Source organism: Prinia subflava, chromosome Z, assembly GCF_021018805.1.
Source record: "Prinia subflava isolate CZ2003 ecotype Zambia chromosome Z, Cam_Psub_1.2, whole genome shotgun sequence".
NCBI classification, from domain to species: domain Eukaryota; kingdom Metazoa; phylum Chordata; class Aves; order Passeriformes; family Cisticolidae; genus Prinia; species Prinia subflava.
In genome coordinates this window covers 5683121-5707872 of record NC_086283.1, presented here as the reverse complement: position 1 = coordinate 5707872, position 24752 = coordinate 5683121, and the positions used below count along the sequence as shown (strand labels likewise).

General features: G+C 42.9%; 2 protein-coding genes and 1 long non-coding RNA gene across 6 annotated transcripts in view; 1 reads left to right on the top strand and 2 right to left on the bottom strand.

Annotated features, from left to right (window-relative positions):
• Positions 1-17655, bottom strand: part of SLC20A2 (solute carrier family 20 member 2) — a 57250-nt gene extending 39595 nt beyond the window's left edge. Inside the window, exons 1-2 of one of the 4 annotated variants that reach the window (XM_063423180.1) lie at positions 17523-17624; positions 6733-7597 (exon numbers count right to left, since the gene is read on the bottom strand). The gene's annotated coding sequence lies outside the window, so the exon portion shown is untranslated. Of the gene's footprint in view, positions 1-6732; positions 7598-17522 lie in introns of all 4 variants that reach the window. The other 3 variants (XM_063423181.1, XM_063423178.1, XM_063423179.1) reach the window with 3 other exon arrangements.
• A 606-nt stretch (positions 17656-18261) lies between these two features.
• On the bottom strand, positions 18262-21110 carry SMIM19 (small integral membrane protein 19). The gene is made up of 3 exons (XM_063423183.1): positions 20557-21110; positions 20337-20461; positions 18262-19159 (listed from the first exon to the last, which is right to left on the bottom strand). Exons 1-3 carry the CDS (start codon positions 21081-21083, stop codon positions 19092-19094), a joined length of 720 nt encoding a protein of 239 aa, XP_063279253.1. The 5' UTR covers positions 21084-21110; the 3' UTR covers positions 18262-19091.
• Positions 21111-21129: 19 nt separating this feature from the next.
• LOC134564374 (uncharacterized) lies at positions 21130-24671 on the top strand. The gene is made up of 3 exons (XR_010083539.1): positions 21130-21267; positions 22836-22910; positions 23044-24671. It is a non-coding gene; the product is annotated as an uncharacterized LOC134564374 (long non-coding RNA).
• Positions 24672-24752: the final 81 nt, after the last annotated feature.

Below are 24752 nucleotides of genomic sequence, written 5' to 3'. Positions count from 1 at the left end.
TCCCCCCCCAACAAAAAAGAAGTATATATATATTGGGCTATGATTATTTTTAAGAAATGCTGATTCTTTATTTAAGGTTGATAACCAACTACAATTAAATCTGTGATACAGCTGCTACCTTTATGAAAAGCTACATCTCTTAAGTTTGGTTGCGATGTTTTTCTTTTAGCTTCCATAATAGCTGGCAAACAGGCTTCCAGTTTCTAGAAAACTTAGAGGCTAAGACTTTCACAGTGGCTTTCCCTTATGGACAAAGCAACATATTTTAACAACAAATACATTAATCTTTTCCTGCAGATTATATATCTTAATACCTTTTTTTTTTTACTTTTTATTTTTTAACAAGCAGCACAAATCAATTCAAGTCAGAGTGACCATAATTGTAAACATTAAGTCAGTCTGTATTTATAGATCTGGATTCCAAAGTTTTAGGAAAGTGAATAAACAAGCACAGAAACTTCTTGTAGCACTTGTTTAACTTTATAAAGTAAAACAAAAAAAATGCAAAATATTATTTCACGTTCTCTTTATAGCTGATGCCTCCAACCCGAAGGGTCCCAGTAAGTGTTAAATCCATCCTAATTCTCCTTAAAGGACCAGTCCACAGTATTTTTAAGTGGGGGAACTAAAATTCCCCCAGCCTAGAGTAACCACCACCAGTGTCCAGGTAAAAACACTGCTGAGGGGGTATGTTATTTGAGAGGTATCTATTTCAATTTCAAACCCCACAAGCTGCCAGCCTGACCTGTGGGAAGCATCTCAGACCCAGGAGAGCTACAAACTGGAACCATTTGAGTGCTGCTTCCCACGAGCCAGCCTGGCCACAATGGTGGTTTCTTGTTGACCTAAGCTTCAAAGCTCGGTTTACACGCAAAGCAAAGGATATAATAAACAGCACAGAGAAAAGGAAATATCTTCAAAGTTTTAATTCTGCTAAATCAGCATTGTGGACTTCAGGCATGGGAAAATTCAAGCCAAGATAGGTTGATCATTGAAAAGAGTTATAATTTGGGACACCACTAAAGAAGCAAGCAAAGGAAACTTTATAAGACCACTGAATAAATTATGAGGATCAGTTTTTGGAAATGGCAGCACCAGTTTGGTTCCCATCAAATCAAATATTTGTAGAAATGCTAAATTACAATCTCGATCAGATATCATAATTTGGTTTTAATTGTGATTCATTTTGGTAAATCCACAGTTGATAGATCCTTGTTTGATTCAACAAACTCGTGCTAGGCAGATTTATATTCAGGCTTAAATAATGTATTAGGACAAGCCAATTTAAATATTTAATTTTAAACTCCCTTTGTTTTGCATTTCTGCATCAGCTATCTTCTCAAAGATGCCCAGGTTCTCATTTCCCAATGACCACTAAAACAAAGTTAATTTTGCAGCCTAGTGTAACTTTTATATCAAACGCAGCTGGCCTTTTTTTGCCATTCAGGTTGGAAGGCTACATATGTAATTGATTATTCATATTTTAAAACACATATATTTTGAGTAGAAAATAATGGGAGACGAGTACAATTTTCTAACATAAAAATCCATAAGAATTGGAACCTTAATGCCTCTAAAATGCATTTAGTCAGGAACAGAAATATAATAAAGACATCCAAAAGCTGCAAGATGTTGTTCCCGTTACATTGTGCCAGCTTAAATGAGGTTACTGACCAGCCATGGGAGCTTCTGAGCTCCCATGTACCTGCTGGTACTCTAAAACTGGGAGCCATAAGCACCTGGAACTGGGGACCCTGAGCCTGCCTGGGAACACTTATCCCCCCTCAGACTGTTTAATCTATAATTCCCCTATAGATTGTTAAATCTATAAACAAAATAAAATTAATGAGGAGCAACGAAAATGGGTGGCAGATGGCAGCCCATCATACCTCAAAGAAATCCAGCTCTTGTAATACCCTCTTCTTTCTGGTACTGAAGGCCCCCACGATCATCTCCACCATGGGGACCTTGAAACAGGACACCAAGTGCCAATCATTACCTGGATATTAGCCCTGTGGTCCTTGAGACTAATAGATTTAACACTGCTCTACCAAACACAGCACCTCTTCTTGGTGCTCTGGTAGTTCAGTTATGCTCAGTGAATACCAACAAAACTTTGAGTGTCTGCTCTGCAGAGAGCTGCAAACACAGCTTAAGTTAAAAAGAGCCAATAAAAGCACATCTGCTTTTGCATATTGGATAACAAGCTCCAAAACATTGTTATCTATCAGGATAATCCCCAAAAGCGATGCATCCATGTTTCACTGCAAGAAAAACCATCTCAGGGACTCTCTGGAAACTTTAATGCAGTAGATATAAAAATTAAGAAGTCATTTAGCATTCAGGGATGGAGCAACTCCTCTGCTCTGTGGAATCAAACCCCTTGGATGGGCTTTCTTGATGGCTCTGAACTCTGTCACCCTGTCATCCAAACATTTTTTTTCCAGCTTGCGGGCTCTCAGAGAGGACATCCCACCCCAGTTAGGGGACTTCCACTCCCAGTGGTCGAGGTGAATTAGCTGTGCTTGCAAAGGCATGCATGGAGAGCTGCCATATTACAGCATGTGACTCTGCTTGAGATCACACTTGTCTACGGAGTGAGCCAGCCGTGGAAAATGAAAGGGAGGAACCCACAAGTGGAACTGCTGGAGGCCAAGGCTGGCACAGAGGATGACACAGGCTCCCGGTGCTGTGTGGCCTGGGAGAGCCATGCTGACTCCAACCCCTACCACAGCACAAGCCCATGTCAAGCCAGGAGGAGTTCAAAGGCAGCACAGCAATTCTGAAGGAGCAAGGCTTTGGCCAGCTGATTCAAGCACTGCCCCAGTTAATGTTGGGAACTGGACTTGGATTGCCTGTGATTCCAGCCGATTGACCAGAGACTGGAGCATACTCATGTCCATACTAAGACCAAGGAAAAGGATGAGCTGCTGTTCTGGGCCCCTCTGAGCCTAATCTTCCCTTCCCAGACCCATATCCAAAAAAACCAATGAGCATGGGCACAGTACTATAAAAGGCCTGGCTACTGCTGACAACTCAAGGAGCATTATCCTGAAGTACTAATGGACCTGTACTGACTTCACACAGAATATAAAAACATGAAACACTCCTGTGGCAATCCAAAAATATGCATTTTGCAAATTCAGAGGTTTATGCAAAGATGCCCTTGGTGAAAAGCCAGAGTGTGGTTGCCAAAAGTCAACAATGCAAATTTTTCAGATAAAGGAAACCTGACACGTCCAGCCCAAGATTGCCTGCCATTTCCATTTCAGTTTGGGTTTCAGAGAACAACCACTGTGGAGCCTTCTGTTTGAGCCAGAAGAGATGGCTGGAGCTCCCTCGAGTCCAGCAACCCCCTTCTCTTCAAACAGAGCTGGAGTGAGTGAGTAGCTATCAACATGCCAAACCACACTGGCTGGCTCTTACTGCCAACCTCCAAAATCAGTGTGGCCCACAGGACAGAAGACCAAGCGCTGCTGAAATGACCTAGCTGAATGTCAAGTGGAAAGGACCAGGGGTATAACCAAACAGAGGAGGGACAACAACACTCACAGAGGTGTCAACCAAGGTTATGGAGGAAAATAAAAGGAAGTAAATAAGGCCATTACACTCTGGCAATGGAAATGCTGCCTTTTTTTTTTTTTCTACGAGCATTGCGGTAATAGACATATAAAGGGGGAAACAGCAATGAAAGCTGTGACCTTGGCTTCATTTCACAGGAATAAGAGCCCAATATTACACCAAGAGGCTGGTGATCATGCTTATGCTGCTTGGTGACCATGCAAAAGCATGACATCTGCCAATTAATAGGCCTGTTTCCCGTTCAAAGTCCAATAGCTGCTGATCTCTGTTCTTGAGTCCATGTAATAGTCCACATCTGCCTCCTGCAGCCTTTGCTGCTAGAGGCACGAGGAGCATGATGGTGAAGCAAATACCTTGAGTTCCACCCACCAGGCAGCATTAATATCCTGGTAGCTTCACCACGGGTTGACAATACTGCAGCCAATAGACCTGCCACATGGGCTAGAGATTAAATCACTGTCAATGCAACATGCCAAAGAGTCCCACTGCTGTGATCTTGGCTTCGCAAACACCTCCAAGAGAACTTATTAAGGGTGTGTGGTCATATGACGGTTGAGAAAGCTAGGCTTTATCTTATGGAAAGCCGGGGAGCAAACCCAGGGGTCCAGTGCCAATGTCCAGGTGGAGCACAAAAAGTCTTCCTAAAGGTTTGGGCAAGATAACATGGACCGACGAGCGTATTCCTCTTCCAAAAGAGCTTGAACAACTAAAATTTCTCTGCTTGACACACAGGCTATAGGGAAGAGGCAGTTGTTAGGCAGCAGACAGTGTTTGAGTACTTGGCACCAGCAAATAGGGCCGGTGGCTACTGTGCCTCATCCTCAGGAAAAGGTGTTCCTAGCCAAGCCTTGGTGATGACAGTGACGCATTTCAGCGGCCTGGTGGCTGCCCAGATGAGAAAAGATAGGATGGATGCTGCTGAGAGGTCAGGAACAGCAAAGGGGATTCCATGAGGAACCCTCCCCTCTTCCCTGCCTTCTGGTGTGAGAATCAGAGCTAGTCATGCCAGGATCCTGCTGTGCCCACCATGGCTCAAGCTGGGACTTCTCTAGACCATGCACGAAGTGACCTTGCAGAAAGTGACCAACCAAACAATGGGAGTGGTCCAGCACCAACACAGACCTCTCCACTCCACACAAGCACTGTGAGAAGAGACACAACACTCCAAGGAAAGGTGCAAATTCCAGAATTAGCTGAAAAAATCAAGCAGAAAAGGAGAAAATAAAAAAAAAAATTACATCTGTGGCAGCCACACATGACAATCACACCGTGTCAAGAGTCCTCTGAAACATGGAAGAACACTTGCAGAGCACATTTCTTGCAAGACCTGGTAAAGGACCAAGGTCTACTTCTGTCATACTGATAAGGAAAATTTACCCACTGTTATCCATAAAACAAATGAGAAAGTAGATAATCATATAAATAAAGAACACTGAACATACAGGCAAAAAGAATATAAAGTATTTTTTTCCTTTAAGAGAATAATCAAGGAATCCATAATAAAAAATAAAATAGTGTCTTATTACCAAGACCATCAGAAGTCATATAAATCATTTTCTCTTCCATGTCTTCTACACATAAATTAAAAAGGGGAAAATTAATTATGCCATTTCTTCAACTATCAATCAGTTTCTCCACTTTGAATTAAGAAGATATTTAATTAAATCAATTAATAAAATTATGTGAGGAAAAGGGTTGCTCTGAAACAGTGGAATATGTTACTCCCAAAACGGGCTTAATATTTCAATCAACACTATGTTCAAGCCTTTAACTAGATCTCTTTCACAATTTGATTTTCTCTTTAGAACTTCAGCAGACATGAAGATATCTTAATCACTTAATTTAACGATAATAACTAAATAGATTACAATAAATTTGGGCTATATTACAAGTTTGTATAACTAAACAGATTACAATAAATTTGGGCTATATTAAAAGTTTGTTTCTTTTAAACCCAAAGTACTCTGGTTTTACAAGAAAAATAATCATTTTCAGTTTTAAAAAATTCTCAATTAAGCAAAGAGTATTTTCCATTCTCTAAAGTAATCCAGAACCTGGACTACATTGTTCACTAATGTACTTCCCATCTGGCATATGCTGGTGCACTAATCAAATGTGAAATTTGCAGAAGACCATTCTCTATTTACTTTAAAACACTATCATCAATTACTGAAAAATCTATTTAAAATTTGAAAATAATTACAAACTGATCTACTGGCTACTCTAACCCTGGGATTCTATTTTGACTGATTCGCTAAGATTTATTCAGAAAACAGAGTAATTGTACTTGAATGCACAGTTCTCCATCAAGAAAGTCTTCCACAAGAACATGCATGAACGCACACTGAGTGTGCCTCATGGGCAAACACCATGAAAGGAGTAACTCTGGGGGAACCCTAGGTGAACAGAGAGGTGCAGGTAACACAAAGAAAACAAATGTGCAGATTTACTTGTTCCAATCAACAACAGTCGCTAAAGTTTATTGATTTCAGTTTCAGCAGCTAAAAATCCATGAAAACATTCTTATATGATACAGACAATACTATCCCGTATTCAAATTTCTATCAAAGTAATAAAATAGGCTAGGATTTTCCCACAGTCATTGCAATTTACTAATTAATTAGTACAATTAAACCTATTTTAAAATGTAAATATTATAAAGTGCAAATAGTTTTTGTATCCCATTGCGATGTAGCAGTTCAATTATATGAAAATATCTAAGTAAAGAGACTGAAAAAATGTAACTGTTAGCTACAAAAATAGCTGGACTCATTCTCAGCCACTGTCTCTCAACTGTTCCTCTTATATCCGCTGTAAAACTATTTCCAACACACTAATCACATCTATTTGGAAGAAAGTAAAATTATATGATTTCAAACTATTTTCATTAAAAAAAACAGTTATTTAACAACTGTTTTTACTCTTCCATCTAATTATATACTCTTAAAGGCCAAATATTCAGTCAGTATACAAAAATAACCACAGCCTTCTATTAAGGATAAGACACCAGATAGGAGTTCATAAGGAAAATAAAGATGTTCTTTGCCTGCCTCTACCAGCAATACTTTTCAATGCAGGAAAATACATTTACTTTTTAAATTTTAAATACATATATGTCAAGGTCTTAGTAACTTTGCATCAGAGACTTACTACAATCAAGTCTGCTCACAGCATCATTAAGTTGTTGGATTGCATGGCTAGTATTTCCTTTGAGATACTTCACAGAACAGCCAAGATGTTCAAAAATCTCTCTCTCCAAAAAACCTCTCTCCTAACTCAATACTAAGTAATCCGCACTTATAACCCCACAACCCTGGCAAGAAATCTTATCCAGAACATTTTTCTGACCACCAGTCAGATAGAAAAGATAAAATTGATTAATATTTGATTCTGACGTCTAAGGACACCGTAAGAACAATACATTAAAAGGTTACTCAAATTAGAGGGCTAGAACTGTGTTTTTTTCTTTTACCTATGCACCTGTTGTCATACTTTCTATGCAAAGGCTGTTTATTAAACATAAGCAAAACCTCTAATTTCCTATTTTGTAATGGTCTGAGCTTTTCCATATTCAATGTGTTTCAACAAAAAAAAACCCAAATTGATTTCAAGTACAAAGCAGCAGCTATCTCATCCACAAATAAAAACTACAGCGATGTTCTGCTCTTCCTAAAACAAGCTTGAAGCCATGATTATATTAAAGACACAGATGTGAGGGGATTTTTCAACTTCCAAACAGACATGCAAGCAAAGCATTACAGTTCAGGGGTGCAGGTAAATGGATAAGCAAGAAAACTACGTGACGTTTGTGCAGCGTCCTCTCAAATCCTGCAATCCCTTCTAGAAAGTCTGGGTCTACATGTCCCTCTTCTTTACTCATGTTCTTCTCGCATGGCTTGGTCTCAGAAACTTTCCATGCCTGTAACGGAAACTTGAGCCAACTTCTTAAATGTATGATTTCTTCATCTCCACTCATCATCCACTTCTGTTTCTGAGAAGCTCCTCATCATGACACCTGTATCTCAAGAAGCAAAACAGGAAACATCACAGGGATGAAGCAATGAAAGATGAATAATAATATGCCTCTGTGTCTTTAATAAAATCCCAACTTTCATTCAAGTTCCTTTTAGGAAATCAGAGTTCCTTTCAGAAGGGCAAAGCTTACAAACCTGGTTTGGCAAAACATCGCGTGCCACAAATGGGGCAACCAATGCAATCTCCCAGTCTGCACCTCTGGTCCTGACATGATGAGCAGGAGAAATCCTGTACCAGCTAGCTTTACATACTGTGGAAAATACTATCAGGTGCCAAGCTTGCAGAACTAGTCTGCAGCAGCCAGCTCAACTAAAAGAAACTGCTGACCCATCTGCTGACTTACCCGCTACTGAAAACAAAGCCAGTTAGCTTTACCCAGGACTCGTTTGTCCAAGTAGAGCTCTAGCCCACAAGTCAGATGAAAAACAAAGATATAAGAAAGCCTTTCCTCTACTTTTCTCATTGGTCCCTAATCTATACAATTTCCACAGCACACAGTTTGTATTTTTATACACTTATCAGGTGCAAGAGAAGACAAAGCTTTCTCTGCATTACAGCAGCATAGCTACAAAGTGACAAAGGCCTTAGGTATTTTCAGCCTGTCATAAAATTCGGCATTGGGGTGGAGGGCACTAGCCTGTTTCTGCCATCCAAAACCTGGGACCAAGCAGGCCCAAAGCCAAGAGCAGCACTGTTTAGAGTCCAACAACAAAACAGCAAAGGGATGACTCATCTGCAAAATGGAGACACAGCTGTCTTGTGTCCAAAGATGCAGCTTAAACCAAATGCCTGCCTTACAGTTTTGCCTGAATGCTGAATGAGGGGGTACAGGAGAATTATTTCTGCTGCCTCCCCAGCCATGAAGCCTTCAGGGCAGATAAGCAGGCACCAAAACCATTCTGCCAGCCAGCTCTCAGTGAAACAGAAGTATGAAAGCAATTTTATCTCTCCCTTTTAGGGTTAAGGCCACCTTTAAATAAACATTAGCATCAAAGCCTCTTTGTACCAGAAGCAGAGCAGACACTACATCTTATCAGCTACCACCTTAACTTCTCAGAATTCCACATCCCATCTAAAATCCTTCTTTATTCTGCAAAAACACTTGACAGCAGCATGCTCCATATGCATGAATAAGAAAGACAGCATAGTCCTTCCCCAACTCCTTCCAGTGAAACAGGGCTCATTTTGGCTTTCTTACAGCAGAAATGAGGGACAGCTGTACGGACAGAGTCCCACCAGAGCACAAAGTTTTGGCTTTGCTTCTTGCACATCACAGTCGAGAAGATAACTGAGATTAACTTAGACAGCTAAAGTAAGATATTGCTGTGTGCTCCAGATATTTCAGAAAAACCAGCTTTGAAGTATCTGGACAGAAATATATGTGTTGTGCTGGGATTACATGTCAAAGAAAAACACATATTCCCCCAATTGTGAACTCCTGATTAAGTCCTTACCCTCAAAAGTGCTTAGAAGGCAAACAGTCCTGAAAACTTGTGTCTAGGTGGTCATGCCTGCTGCTCCTGAGACATGCTACTGCCTCCTCAGGAAAGGTAACTATCACAGATTTCAAGAGCTTAAAAGCTCTCAAAAGCACTAAAGCTGAGGAAAGCATAAATGTTCAGCTATCAGGACGATAAAATAGAATTATTTTATAATATATATACCATCCAATTATTTTACACTATGGTGATTCTTAATCGTTTATCATGATGATCACTGCATACAAAAAAGAGAAACTATCATTTTACTATTCCATAGTCATTTTAACTCCACATTCTCTCTGAGCAGCAGAAATTAACTGAGGACAAGTAATTCAATCTATTATTGACACCCTCACTTGTTAATCAGATGTCTACAGTCAGCATACACGCCATAAAGACTATGAGACATCGAAGCTGCTCACTGCTGCATGCAGAAAGAGAACTGCAGGAAAAGGTTAATAATTGTCAAAAAGATCTGATGCTGGCTGCCACCTGAAAAAACTGAGGAATTTTCAGTTTCCTTTTGAACAGACAATTTACTGGCAGGCTAGTACTTCTAACTTTGATCTTCCTTCCTTCCTTCCAACACCAGCAGAAACTCAGTAACAGAAGTTCTGAAGCTTTGTAGCTCAGTAACAAAACACAGAAACCTCCCAGAATGTTAACTCAATTACAGTGTTTTGGCAAGGAAGTCTTCCCATTATACCTTGGGGGAAATCTTAAAAGATTAAACAGTGCATGTTTTAAAAGTATACACGCCTCAATTATTTGGTGTAACTCTTCATGCACCTAATTGCTTTGAGAGAAAAAATATTCTACAATAACTTGCTTGCAAGACTGAAAGTATTCCTTATTTCCTAAAGAAACAATGGTTATACAACCACACTGATTGTCTCGTGCACAGAAATGCAAACTACGAGGCCAATTTCAACCTACTCTCACGCAAAGCACAGAGATTTCAGAGGTGCTCAATTCCTACAGCAGACTAGCAAAGTAAGCAACCAAGGCAGCCCCCTGAGCAACACGTCTGGTTCTCAAACATCAGGGAGAGAGCATTTTGATTAAATATACCCAAGAACTAACTACAGGGTAGTGAGAAGCTACTCAGGCACTGTGCTGTTGGGAAAATCAGGGATGCTAACAGCACTGCTGTGTAATGAAAAGACAGAAAGAAAGAAAGATGTGTAAGGTACTGCTGTGCCACCAAAACCAAGAAAGCTGCAGGAAAGTCTTATCTTCACTAGTTCAACTCCTCACAGAGCTACCTTTGAATCTATGGAGCAACATAGCAACGCCTTATGAGCCCATCTTCTGTCTCTAGTGGGCTGATGCTTACATGTCAGCAGGCAATTCTCAGGATTCATTAAGGGCACTTGGACAACAGCTGTCCTGTTTCACCAATGGGAATCTGGAAAAGCAGACACACACTGCAGCACAGGTGGCCTCAGAAAACCCTAAAAAAATATACGCTTCTCAAACCCTTTCAACAAGATCCTACCCAGGCAGGGTGAGCTAAGCACTGGCATGACAGGTCTGACTGCTGGTCCATTTGTTTGAGAATCCTGCCTCCTATGATCAGGACCAGATGCTTCAGAAGGTGGAACAGCTCAGGTAGTGAACAACGATGTAATTCCCCCAAAAGGGAAATTCCTTCCTGACCTCATCAATTAGCATGAAGGTTTATGTGCTTAATTTATTTTTAATCCTATTTACAGCAACTCTGGACATTGTCATTATATATATAAATGCCCAAGCCTGCTTGGAATCCGACTAAACTTTTGCCCTTGGAAATATTGTGTGGTGTATTTATGCCTAATGTCATTTAAATATCCCTTTGTTCTTGCATTATGGGAACTAGCATTGCCATTAACCACCTCTGTTCCCTTCTAAGAGCTCCAGCCTGCCTTGTGCCATAAATTTTCATGCCACACTATGCTCTGTGACAGGACAGGAGCACAATCTGAGGATCTTTAAAGCAACAACTGAGCAACTTCTATCAGATATCTAGCAACATTTCTTTAGGCTACATTTCTGGGATCTGCAGGCAAGTTGGCAGCTCCTCCAAGATTTCAGCAGCAGGGTCGTACGTACCCTCTTCTAGATCTTGCAAGCTCACTTTTATGATGTTTTCCACTCCAGGGCTGCCACCCTTATAAGCAAGCTGTTTTGCTCAATGTTGTGCACTTTGAACCCCCCTTCAAGATTCTGATAAATTTACTTAGAATAGACAAGCACACTATGCTCAGCACTTTAGGGGCTGTACAGGAACCTCTCTTAGCAAAGAGCTGCCCTTTCATCTCCATACTTGAATAAAGAGAAACAGGGCCCAACTGTTGGCAATACCAATCCCATTTTGCTGTTGGCTGATGCTCTTGCGGGCTTCAGGTTCGCCTGTGCAATAACTTTAGCCTATGTTGCTACTTTTGTTCCTTATGGATGAGCTCATGGCACATTCTTCATGATTATTATGCCAAGTACTTATTAAAGCTCCAGTGTGCTCTGCTGTTTCTGTTCATACCTTGTATGCAACATGCATCAAGGTATAAAGCCACACCTTCATTCAACAAAAGCTTGGTGGGGAAAAAAATACATATGCAAGCAGCAGACTCTTAAAGTCTCCCAAGAAAGGGAGACTCTTAAAGCACACTTGACGTCCTGGATCCTCTTGTCTCCTCAAAACACAATCCTGCTTTCAGTCATTACTTGGGCTGCATTTTCTTCTCCAAGCCTTTGAAGCTAAAACTTTGGACTCCAGGCCTCAGGTTCTCAGTCCGAAAGTCTTCAGGAAAGAAAGAGAGAAAGGCTGGTATCTCATGGGAAGATGGCCTCCCAAGGAGATGACAGAGTTTTTATGGCATCTGTGAGAAATACCACACAGTCATCACTGTTTTACCACAAATGTTGTGATTACGGGCTTGGAACTGGTGAGTTATGGTAAGAGAATACTTTGCCTCAACGAAAATGAAAATTACACCATTTCATCTCTCTTTGGAACAACCTTCAGGCAAGCAAGAGGGTGAGAGAAAAACCCTGTTCCAGCTTACGGTCCAGAAACAAATGGAGTTCTTTAATGATCAAAATAGCAGTAACAGAACTGGTAACAGGCACCACTTTGTCAACAGTTACCTCACTAAATAATCTAAACACATGCTACTTTTTTCTCTGTTTGAATATCAGAGATTGATTAGTCAATAAAGTGATAGTTCTCATAATGGCAGTAAAACCGTATTCTTTCCTTTGTATGAGTTCTCTACATTGTATTGTATCCTTTTGCATATTTCTCAAGGACCTCTCCATGCTGTTTAATTACTAACAGTGGTCTTAGAAACTCTTGTTTCAGAGCAAGGATCTTGACACTTTCCTTCCAAGAGGCCAAAAACGTTTTCCTGTTTTCCTGCCTCACGTGTGTAAAGACAGAATACTGAGCTGGGTACTTGTACAATGCTCTTAGGCAATGCTCAAAGAGTGGCTCAAACCACAAGGTTCAGAGCACTGCCATACCAGCACCACCAGGACCTCTGATCAGCCAGCAAGTGGTTTGCCTTTGGCATTCCAGAATGTGCTGAGGTTGAAAGGGAAGACAATAATGATACAGAACAATTCTCCCATCAGCAGTGGCAAAAGTAATCTCGGAGGCACAGAGTGCAATGCTTTCACCACTCTGGGGTCATTACTGACTATGAAGTCAAAAAGAAGTGATATTTTCTGTTTGTCACACACAGAAACAGACTTTAGGTAAACAGACTTTTTTAACAGACTCAATTAAGGTATTTCTGGTTGCTAGAATTCTCAATCTGTTGTGATAAAATTAGCTTTAAATAAATATACAAGCAGTACATACTTTGCCTAAGAAAAAACCCGCTGGCCACTTACAGATCATGTGAACTCAGTTACTTAGCTGAGCTAAAAACATCAATTATTCCGAGCCTTATCTGACTGTAGATTCAGATCTGTTTAACAACAGCACTGCCACACATCAAAATGCATGACAACCCACAGCTCTTTACTAAAGCAAGAAAAACTTCCTGCAAACAGTGGTTGCTGCCATTTAACAACACAGTCATGAAGAAAAGAGGTAAGAGTGAAAAACCTGCACCTCTGCCTCTATCCTTACGATCTTTCCCTGAAAAAAAAAGCAACTCTTCCTCTTATGTCAGTCCACCCTTCCATATTACAGCAGAAAGAAATGGGTTGCCTTCAATTATCACTCCCTGATGTCCACCAACCAAAGCTATGGAAGATGATAATCTTACTTTTTTTCCCCTGCAAGGTTTTCATCAACCAGTAAAAGTTTGCTCTTTCAACCAGTGTCACAGAACCTGGCTCTGTACTGCTTATCACCACGATCCAAGCAACAGCAAAATAGTCATTCAAACATACCTAGTGCTCAGTGCTGGGTAAAGTTCACAGCAGCTGTCTGAGTCCCAGAAAGACATCTGAGAGAAGCGCCATAAATAACGACATCACATGGAGTCTCCCATTGCACAACCCACATACATCTTTACTGCTCAGGAATTTACACCTCGCACCCTACATTGTCAGTCAAGAGCATATCACAAACCATGTTTCCAAGATGATCCATAGGATATTTTGGAAAGTAATACAGCCCTCCTGTTGGATGGGTCTTTTCAAAATACCTGTTCTACTCCATTATGAAAATGACAAATGTTGCTATTATCTTATCAAAACCATGTGCACGGAGCAAGCTTGTGCACATGTGCATTTTATACATCATGGATGTTCAAAACCAGTTCCAGCAAGTCTGACAGCCTGGCAGAAACTGAAGGGGACTACTCCTTCATAGACCCAGGATCCAGGTTCTTCTCCAGATATGCAAATGTAAAGTATTTTCTCAGACTACAGTTTCAGTAAATCCCAAATTTGAACAGCCCTTTTTCAAGATTAATTCATGTTACTGCTAGACTAAAATTAAACCAAGTTCTCTCAAAAAATTTCATTCCTAGGCATCTGCAAAGAGAGAATCACTTTCAAAGCAGTGCCTAGATATAGTTCAGAAAGAAGATACACAGCTATTTTATAAAAATGAGATTTTTTTTCCTGGAGTTTTGCCATAAATTGCCTTTGAGGGCTTGGTTCAGAAATTTCAAAGTTAGTTTATTGTTTTTCATATTGAGAACTAATTCCTTTTAGCAATTCTGTTAATCTTGGAGTTTGAAGTTATTTTTATTAAAGTAACACCCAGAGTTTAGATATTCCATAAAAAGATCAGGAATTATTTTTATTAAAGTAACACCCAAAACTTAGACATTCCTTGCAAAAGTAAGGCAAAGCACCTTCATTCTTAAAAAGTTTCTTGGTCTTTTCAATGCAAACACAGATTTCACAGAGACAGCTGAGCACTGCGAAGTTTTATCAGCCATTTTTTATCAGATACTTGAGGCAGGATTTTTCTGCCTAAAAAAATTATGAGCCTTTTGCTCCTAACAGTACATGTGTTTTGTTGATTTTTTTTTTCCTCTCTTGTTGCCCTCTGTTACAGAAGAAGTAGCATTTCCACTCCCTGATGTCAGATTTCTCATGAGACATTCGTGCTGGCTCTGGGCTGTTTTGCCAGCAGCCAGTACCTCTGGTCATCCTCCGTATCTCTGCCTCAGCCAGCAGGGAGTCCTCAACCCAGGCAATGGCAATTTCTGGTGGAGCTTGTTAGACTACAAGAAATGATCATAGGCCTTAACTCTTACTCCACAACACATGCAGGGCTGCAAAGTGAAGGATCTTACCTCCATTTTCAGAGGCCTGAAGCACTGAAACCTTCTGCTCTTCAGTGGCAGCTCTGTCTCAAGGACAAGATAGAGTGCTGCCTTTTGTTTGAGTGACTACGTTAATAAACAACACCCAGGTTCCTTACCATGACTAAAACACAGTTTAAGTATTTGAGGGGGAAAAGGAACGCCTTCTGATCACTAGTTCTGATCTGGAGCATAAGCAACCATGACCAAAGACTCCACTTTGTCAGCAAGCCTCCTCCAGCTGCTGTTGCTCTTTAGTCATAACAGGCCAAAGACATCATGGATTTAATGACATGTTTTTGAACGTGCTGCTTCCCTGTTGAAGAAGTCACGCAATGACAATTTTCAAACTCTTTAATGCAAAAATTAGGGCTAGGGCAAAATCTTTTCAATTCCTCCGAAAGAGATGTTAAGTTGCAACACCTTTCTCCCTGCAGCGTGTATAATTTCAGCTTGCTCAATAGCATTGGCACTCCTGAGTTCAGGAGGACTTTAAAAGGAGCGATTAAGCTCACGGAAGTAAGTTAACATGAATAAACTGCCCAGGCAACAGGGAAACATTCCAGAGCCCTGTGCTGTCACCAGGCTTTTGGCCAATGCTGCTTAATCATATGTGCAAAACATAAATTACAGAAAGATTCATCACTGGTTAGAAAATTCTCAATTAATACTTTTGCATTGCACTGAAGAAGCTTCCCTGCAAACTGTCCTCAGATAAAAGCACTGGGATATTCTCCCAATTTTCAGAGCTTCTACCGCCATCAGTAGTACCTAATGGTACAGCAAAGGCTTCCTCTGTTGGTCTTCTCAATGCATCAGGCAATTTTGGAAGGGAAGTTTAGGACCACTCAAGCATCATTCTGCTGAAATCCCTAAATCCTGTGGCTGGCTATACAGCACCATGTCAGCTGCTGCAGGATATGCTCCCATCTAGGCTTGGCCTGCACATACCAGCTCATACTATCCGTGCATGTAACACTGGGCTGACAACTCAAAATGTTCGTGGCACAGGGGAGGGCATTTTCACTACAAGGCCCTCAGAGTTTAGGACGTCTTCTTTAAACATAGACATACTCATGGCTTAAATATTTAAGACCCTCTTGAGCCTTGTCACAGAATTTATACAGCTCTATCCAAAAACCTTTGATCTTCTGAGCAGCGCTGAGTGAAAAACCTAGCCAGTCACATTTTGGGTCACAAAGAGAGAGACGACTTTTCCACCACTTAGCAGAAGATTAGAGTTTTCACATAAGATTATAGAGTCATGGTTGTAATGCCATCTGAAGATTGCATGTACAAAGATCTGACATTCAGCAGTTCACATGGAGACAACAGAGTGCTCAGATTCTCAAAAACTTTAGAGTTACAATTGAGAGCAACTTGTTAATGATTTTCTGCAGTATCTTACAGATGTGAAGTTTTAACTCCTTAGAAAGCCTTACCTCAAGTGTTTCCTGTGATCAGACACCACTGAATCTATACATCATAATAGCTTTTTAAACAGTATTGGGTAAGCTAGAAATGGTTCCCCCTGTACAGCATTCTCAAAAATAAATGTAACTGGAGATAACTTCGGCCCAATTTTTGTTAAGTCATAACCTTTCCCCATCCAAGACATGCAAAATTTTGCATGAACACAGTTCCATGAGAGTTTGAGAATCTGCTCCTGTGCATGCCTACAAGCCTGACTACTAAAAATGGATGAAAAAAAAATCTATTGTCTCTCTACCCTATCTGCCCTTGCTTTTAGAATCATTAATTAACAGGTAAAAATCAGTGCAGACATTTGAGGTAAAATTTCAAAAGCTGACTGCACCTTCTGTCCAACACATTCTTGTACTGTACGGCTGAAAACATAAACCTTCCCTGCAGAGCAGGGTATAGTTTCACTGGGACAGAACTTCCGTGGCTGCACTTGCCAGGAAAACAAACCACGACCTGCCCTTCACTCATGGCTCAAGCAGCATACTTCGAACACCCTAGCACATGCAAAAGGCACGGGCCCTGGAAAACTTTTTGCTTTTGGTACTTCTCCTTACGAGCTTTTTGTGCTGCATAAGTAACTTCGAGATGTTCGTGCATCAGGTCCTTGAATACAAGCCGCACGCTGCTCCAGATTTCTAAGCCTTTCACGGTGCTTTCAGCCGAGCTGAGACGCCACCCGTGAGATTACTATCCGCAGCCCGAAAGACGGCTGCGCTGGGTAAGCGGCAAGGCGCGGGTTCATTCTGTCACGCTGCTCCATTGAAGCGAGCGGAGCCGCACCGGGCGGCTGCGGCGGGCAGCGGCGCCGGCCGAGATGCGCCATTGGAAAGGCTCCATCCCCTGCCGCCCGCCCGGGTGGGCAGGGCCGGCGGGAAGGAGGGAGGGCTCAGCTGTGCGGACAGCCACGAGCCCCCGTGCCGGGACATCGCTGCGGCGCCCGCGGCGCGAACCCGGGCAAGGGACGCGCGAGGAGCGCTCCCGCGGAGGACGGAGCGCAGAGCCCGCCCGGCCCGGCGGCGGCACGCAGCCCTCCCGCGGGAATGTAGCCGAAGACCCCTTCCCCGCCCCCGACCGTGCTTTCTCCTCGGGGGGCCCCTTCCCGCCTGGCCACGGCCCGCGGCGAGGCGCCCCCTCCCCTCTCCTCGGCGCGGACGGGGCGCGGAGGCGGCGGGCGCTCGGCCCCACTCACCGCCCGGCGGGCGCCTCCGGCCTCCGAGCAGCAGCGGCGGCAGCAGCGGGAGCCGGCGCGTCCCGGAGACGGAAGCGCGGGAGGAAGTGAGGTCTTAAGAAGCGAAAACAGCGCCGTTTCCGGGGGGTGGAGGGGCATGCGGCCCTGGGGCATCCCCCGCGCCCGGGGGCTGTGCCGGGCGTGCATCTCTGTGCCTCGTAAACCCCGCCGAGTGACGGGGACGCGCCGCGGAGCGCGGTCACCACTCGGGCAGAGTAACGTGGGAAGGACGCGGTACCGGCAGTCCTGGGTCTCCGCGCCCTCCCCGCTCCCCGCGGCCGCCAGCCCTCGGCGCCGCGGAGCGACCCCGCTGTTTTCCGCGGTTACACGCGAGGAATCTGTCACAGGGGGCCACCCTTCACCCAAAGGAGCCTCTTCATGGGGGAAACCCACTGAGCCTTCTGCCACTATCAGTTCGGCCCAGTCGCGTTTTACATTCCCTACAGACACTGAAGTACAGATCATTTCAATATAGTAAAATTTGGTGCTAAAAGCCAAGTTTCTTAATATCCAAATTTAACCGCAGTGGCGTTCACCACTGCTCCAAGACTCAATAAATTTCAGCGCAGAATGCGTGAAAACCTCTGGACATAAAACTCCCAGCACTATGCTGGTTGTTCATCACAGCCTTGTGCTGTTTATTCATCACTTGGCCAACTGAAGTTGTGTAACCTTAGAAATTACAGCATATGTCTTCAAGTAGTTTTCATTATTAGATGCTTTTATTAAAAAATAATTTCTGCAGAATCCTTTCAAATAACTGATTTTGAGATTTACCTAGAAAGAAAAAATAACTGTATTGTGAAGTCTCTTCACAATACACAGGGTAAGGTGTGACCTGCTTATATGGATTTTTACAGACAGACCCATTCTTTACAGCAATTTGACTAAATTAAGCTAACCACCTTTGCTATTAACATTAGAATAGTGGCCTTAAGTGTCTTCTAGACGTGTAGTTCACGGGGTGTCCTTCTCAAAGTTTCTCCAGGAAACGTTCACAGTGTTGCACACACAACTCCCAAATAAACAGAGAGCAGAACTTTTCTGCACTACCACCAGCGACACTCTGGACTCTCAAAGCTGTTCACCTTCACCAGGCAGTACAGTCACAGTGCCTTTATTCACACTTACTGACTGTATTCAGCAAATTCAACAATTCATGATCAAGGAACACAAGGCAGATTGGTACTGTCTTGCTTTCTCTAGGGTGCTGTTCCCAGAGAAGGTAGGAGCTGATTTCCAAGGTGCCAGCAGAGAGAGAAATAATTTCAGACACTGCTAAAACTGCACTTCCCTACCCTCAGGTTCCTCTGTGCTGGGGAATTTCATGCTGAATGTTCCAGTGGGCACTCGCTTTACCTCATGAGGGCTCAGAGAAAAGCTACTAAGAACAAAGTTTTAGGGACAGTCCCCTTCCTTTCCCCCTTGCCTTCAGCTATGTATCAATTTAAAAGCATTGAAAATAGCTCCACATTGACTCTCAAAATCAGCACTGGACATATGTCCTGAGTTCCTACAGAACTGTGGGCTTCATTCCACTGAGAGCTGTATGCTTTCAGTCTGTTTCGGTGGCTGCTGCTGCTGTTCATACTTCCTTGCTGAAAAAAAGAAACACCAATCAATACCAATTATACAATTCATTCTAGGTTATTACTATAATTTTTATATTATTACACACATGTATATATATACATACATGTATGTGTATATATACATACATGTTTGTATATATTCGTATAACTATGACAGCAATCAAGAAACCGATGTAATATAAGAGAATGTAATATAAGAGAATGTAATTTCAGCCACACGAGTGGGAAGTTTCAGTCATCTTGTGGAACTTCACCTTTAGAGTGTGACCTTGTAAATGCTGAACAGTAGAGTCAGAGCCAAATGTGAGTAAATCAATGGCAGAGAACTATGATTCCATTCAGATCCTTTGATGAAAATAAATGAAATTAAAGGCTATGGCTTCAGAAGTCCTATTACAGATGACCTGAACAACTCAATAGTCACAGGGCTGATATCCGCATTTCTTGTCTCCTCCACAATATACAAGCCACAAGCTAACAACTACATTGACTTCAAAATTAATCTGGTCAGCAGGGCAAAGGGAGATCAAAGAGTTGTGTGCAGTGCTACAGACACCACCAGGCATTCCACCGTAGGAAGAACATCCAATTTTGTTCCTACAGAATGCAATGGCCTGGTGTAAGAATCTTTACATCAAGTCTTTGCGTTTAAAACGTAGTTTCAGTTCACTAAGGGGTTTTTTGCCATATTTCCTCTAGGCATGCATGTAGGTCAGATGTGAAGCAAGGTAATGTGTTTTTCTGAACTGGACCACTGGAATATCAGGGGCTCTTTCCTGCCTCCAACCTGATCTTCAGCAGTAAGATGGGAGCAGCAACACTTGTTCGTACAGTAAAATTCTCATTTATTTTCAATTTATATGCCTGTCTTACTCATGATTCCACAGCTCTCTCAACTTTCACAAATCCGTCCACGTTTTGAAAACATCCAGACCTTCCTGGCTTTTTCAAAGCGTAACATGGGATTCGGGATTTGTTCTGACATTTCCTTTAGGATAATTGCACAGCCGCTCCCCCGTGCCGTACTTCCTCACGCAGCAGTCCTGCGGCTCTGGCTGCTGCAGAGCCCTTGCCCACATGGTGCCCCAGGGCCAGGGGCTTTCCCACTGCATTAGGCTCTGGGCCATCCCTTTAGGAACGGCCCGCAGTAGCCCGGGGGAGGCCCCTCTTCCCTCTGACTTACCGATGGAGTACATCTCCAGCTGCTGCCGCAGGCGGATCTTCTTCATGCTGTCGTAGAAGTTGGGCTCGGGCGGCGTCTCGGCGGCCGGGGGCAGGGTGAAGATGCGCATGATCCTCCTCTTGTTCCTGCGAGGAGGAGGGGGCGCGGCGGTGAGAGGTGTCCCCCTCACGTGGGGGCCCCGCGGGAGCCCCCGCCCCGCCCCGCCCGGGCCTCCTCTCACCGCCGCGCGTAGACGAGGAGGGCCAGGCTGGCCAGCACCACCAGCAGGTACACGTTGGTGGCCTCGTTCCACGCCTCGTGCACCGAGTAGTCGATGGCGCCGGCGTCGCCCAGCGCCGCCGAGGCGCCGCCGCCGCCCGCCCCGCCAGCCCCCGCCGCCGGCATGGGGAGCGCGGCCGGCAGGGCGGCCCCGCGGCCCCGGGAAGTGACGTCGGGCGGGCGCCACGCAGCGCAGTCGGTGCTGGCAGTGGAGGGTGCCGGGAGCGTTAGTGCCGCTGCTTGCCGAAGTGTATACACAGTAAAAAATTGATAGCGGATCTGTGGGACACCACCCGGCAGCTGGGCTTGTGCAACTCTGAAATAAATCATAGAGTCACAGAACCAGTGAGGTTGGAAAAGAGCACCGAGACCATCGAGTCCAATCTGACGGAACACCACCTTGTCAACCACACCATGGCACCAGGTGCCACATCCAGTCTTTCCTTCAGTACCGGGAGGAGGGTCACTCCACCTCCCTGAACAGCCCATCCCAGTGCCAAATCACCCTTTCTGTGAAGAAATTCTTCCTAATGTCCAACCTAAACCTATGCTGGCTCAACTTCAGACCAGTCCTCTTGTCCGGTCACTTGTTACCACGGAGAGGAGGCCAAGCCTCACTGGCTACAAGCTCTGTTCAGGGAGCAGTAGAGAGAATAAGCAATGTCTCTTTCAGGTGCGTTATTACCGGCTTGTTGCCTGCTGGGTAACAAATCCAGTTTTTCTGGACTGTCTGTGAGGCCCTGGGGTGCCTTCTAACACTTTCATTTCCCCTCCAGCTACCAGACCCTACGGGAGAGGACATGCAGAGGGGACCACTTCTCTCGCAGGGGCACGGGCACGACAGATATAACAAGGCTTTTGGTTTGGCAGTGCCAGTGTCCAAGGGAAAGGCACAGATGGGTGTGGGGCCAGGAGAAGGGTGAATTCGGCAGCTCTAGGAGCCTGGCAGGTGTGGAGTCATCTGGTTGAGATGGTGCTTAAGCAGCGGCAGTGGAATTATGTGCAATGTAGTTCTGCAGTGCATGGTGTCAAAAAAAAAAAAAAAAAAAAAAAAGAGGTTCAGATTGCCATGAGCTCTCGCTCTTCACATAGGAACTAAATGTGACAGTTTAAATTTGTCAAAATAGAGTGCTTTCTGAAAGATTTTGAGCCTTGTTTGTTTGTTGTCGTGTTGGGTTTTTTGTTGGGTTTTTTTGGGGAGGGGTGGTTTGTGGTTGTGTGTGTGTGTATTTGTTTGGTGCCAAAATGGGACTTGCTGGATATTTAGGTGCTGGAATAACATCGCTTAATTGGTGATCCATATGCTCCTGATGCCAAAAGGCACAATTCTAGGACTTTGCTTTGAAAGAGCAAGTGTTTCAGCTCAGAACCCTGAGAAGTTTTCTGAACTGCTTAAAGAGATGCAGGTAAACCAGGCTGCTCTAACACTCACATACACACAAACTTTTTCCCTAATGCCTGATGTGGAGTGTTTGAGCTACATGAGAGGTTAGGTGTGTTTTTCACTAGGATCTTCTTCTTTCTATCCACCTCTGCCCCTGCTGCTTCCTTTTACCATAGCTTCCTTCAGATACTAGAACTGTTACAATTTAGATGTCAGCGATATGGTCCATGTCCCTCTGCTTAGCATGTATTTGGGGTATGTGCTTGTGCTGTTGTTATCCATCTTCACCCTTTATAAGACAATCAAAGGGAAAAACCCAAATATTTTTGGGGTGTGATTTATCTAGCCAATGTCAAACATTCAGAATCACACCTCCTGTGCCCGGGAAATGCTCTGATCCCTTACTGAGTGCAAGGAGTCTAGACACCTCATTTGGATGGCACTTGCTTTGCAGATGTCTAATCAGCCTGGGGAAACTCCATCCTTTGGGGAGCTTTGTTCTCGCTGCAAGATGTTCCAAGTCTTTCTCTTTCCATAGTATGGAACAGATTCATTTTAAGAGGCCTTAGATCAGCATATAAAAGAATATGAGTGAAAATGACAATATAAAAACAAAAACCTGGTATCATGAGAAAAGTTCCTTGCCTCACATGGTGTGGGAAAGGAGGCTAGAACAGGAATTAGACATAATTCTAGGTCATTAAATTGGGATGGCACAGAACTGTGGAAACCACTAAGAGAGATTAGAAAAAAGAAGTCACTTATGCAACATGACAAAAGACAGTTAATTAAGCATGGTTTCAGAAGGATTTTAAGCAGTTTCTTGTGAAGTTGAGGCTTTTTGTTTGCTTTTTTAGTATGTTGAACTTTTCTGCTAACAAGCCAGACAAGAAAGCATTACACGTCTTTGAAGAAATGTGGAAAGAATAAATGTAAGTAACTTTGGTGCTCTTTATATTGCATTACTGTATTTAGACCTCAGCTGAGATCAGGCCCCCTTGTATGAGGAGGAGAAAAGCTGTATTTAAACTGTAACTAAAAGCATTTTATGTATTAATCCCGCAGCCTGCTCTGGACAAGCCAGCAAGGGACTTGCACGCCCCAGGACTCTGCACACGGCCTCTCAAGCAGGAAACCAAGGTCTGCATCCACAAAGCATGATCTCAAGTCCTGGAATTTTCTCTGCAGCCTCCAGCACATAGGAATAGACTGTCTCACTAGCATTGCCCAGTTCATTTGATTTAATGAAATGTTTGATTTAAGACTTTGATTATCCACGTGCCCCCAACCTACAAGACAGGCAGAGACAGATTTTCTTCTTCCTGCTACCCCTCTGAATTTAGTAAATGTGAATCGGTGGATAGGACAGGCTTAGATTGAGGAGCACAATAGCTGGTGCTGCCCTGAGTGCAAACCTAAGGAAAAGGGGTGATCTTCCCCTTACTTGATTGTAGAAATAGGAGTTCTGGGGGGTGCATGCCTTCTGCATGACTTCCTTGAAGAATCAGGTTCAAACAGCAAAGTTGGTTGACTCTAAGGCCTACAGGTTAGCTTGTCTGGTAAACTGTTATTTCCTTTTAGAGCTTGGGCTTTTGTTTCAGACTTAGGCTCCTAAAGCACATTCAGTGGGAATGCAAAGCTGCTCTTGAATTCAGTCAGAGCACATTCAGGCCTTGCAATTTCATGTGAGAAATTGTGTTACCTGTCCATGAAATTTATGTAGCATATTTATTTGTGGCTTGGATAAGGTGGGATGGGATAACCAATACTTGTGTATGCTGTTCATGCATGAGGACAGAAGTTGTTTTATATTTTCTTATACAAAAGCTGCATGTAGAAAAAGGCCTGTCATTTTGTGTGGTGCCTTTAAAGCATCTGATCTGCAGGATCCTGGCCTATGACCAAAGCCTGAAGGCACCAAACTAATAATATGTAATAATAATATATGGCTCTGGCATAAGCTAAACATAATTAATGGAGACCCAAGACAACCTGATCCAAGTTCAATATTACAGGCAAATAAGCCTGGGAGGTTTCAGTTTGAGTTAGACACAACACTCCACTCTCCCTCCATCCCAGGAATGAGCTCTTAGGGAGAAAATCACTTAAAAATCCCAACGTTTTTGGAGACTTTTTTTCATTCCATGAAGAAATCCAGAGTGTACTTGATAAAAGTACTCACTTCAGTCTTATAGGTTTATCAAGAAAATTGCTGAAATGGGTCTTGCAGCTCTACAGGGAAAGAATTCTTTTTCCAAAAGTCATTAGCATCCAGCACCTACTAGAAATTTGACTGAGAGCTACTGAACATTATCAGTTTTGAAAATCCAGTTACTGCATATCAAAAATGTGAATGCTGGAACAGTAAGCTTGGTCTTTTAAAAACTATGGCCAAAGAATCTGTGTGTGTGTGTCTCTATATATAAATATATAATTTTTAATGCATTTTGAGTTAGAGCTAAACAGAAACAAAAATTGCTGAGACATAAATATCTCTATAATGTAAATATATTTACCATTTAATCCTGATAAATACTGGATTATAGGCTTCTGAACAGAGACTGACAATTATTGAAAATCATGTGGTCATCTCAAGTATACAGTGCCTCAATTAAAATAAAACCACAAAATCCTTTTCCTTTTTTGAAAGTACCATCTAGCATATAATTTATTTGGTTGGACTCTACAAATATACACATTATATCACGCTAGAAGAACTTGAGAACCACTTTTTTCTTGTTCCCAGGGTCTCTTGACTGTTGGTAAAATGGTTA

What these genes read in the sequence shown, in the direction of transcription:
- SMIM19 (XM_063423183.1), bottom strand. Translation starts at nt 21,083, where the DNA reads ATGGGCTGTTCAGGGAGGTGGAGTGACCCTCCTCCCGGTACTGAAGGA. An exon ending in CTCCTCGTCTACGCGCGGCG is followed by an intron (nt 20,462 to 20,556) that starts GTGAGAGGAGGC and finishes TCCTCCTCGCAG; the next exon opens with GAACAAGAGGAGGATCATGC. An exon ending in GCTGGAGATGTACTCCATCG is followed by an intron (nt 19,160 to 20,336) that starts GTAAGTCAGAGG and finishes TCTTTTTTTCAG; the next exon opens with CAAGGAAGTATGAACAGCAG.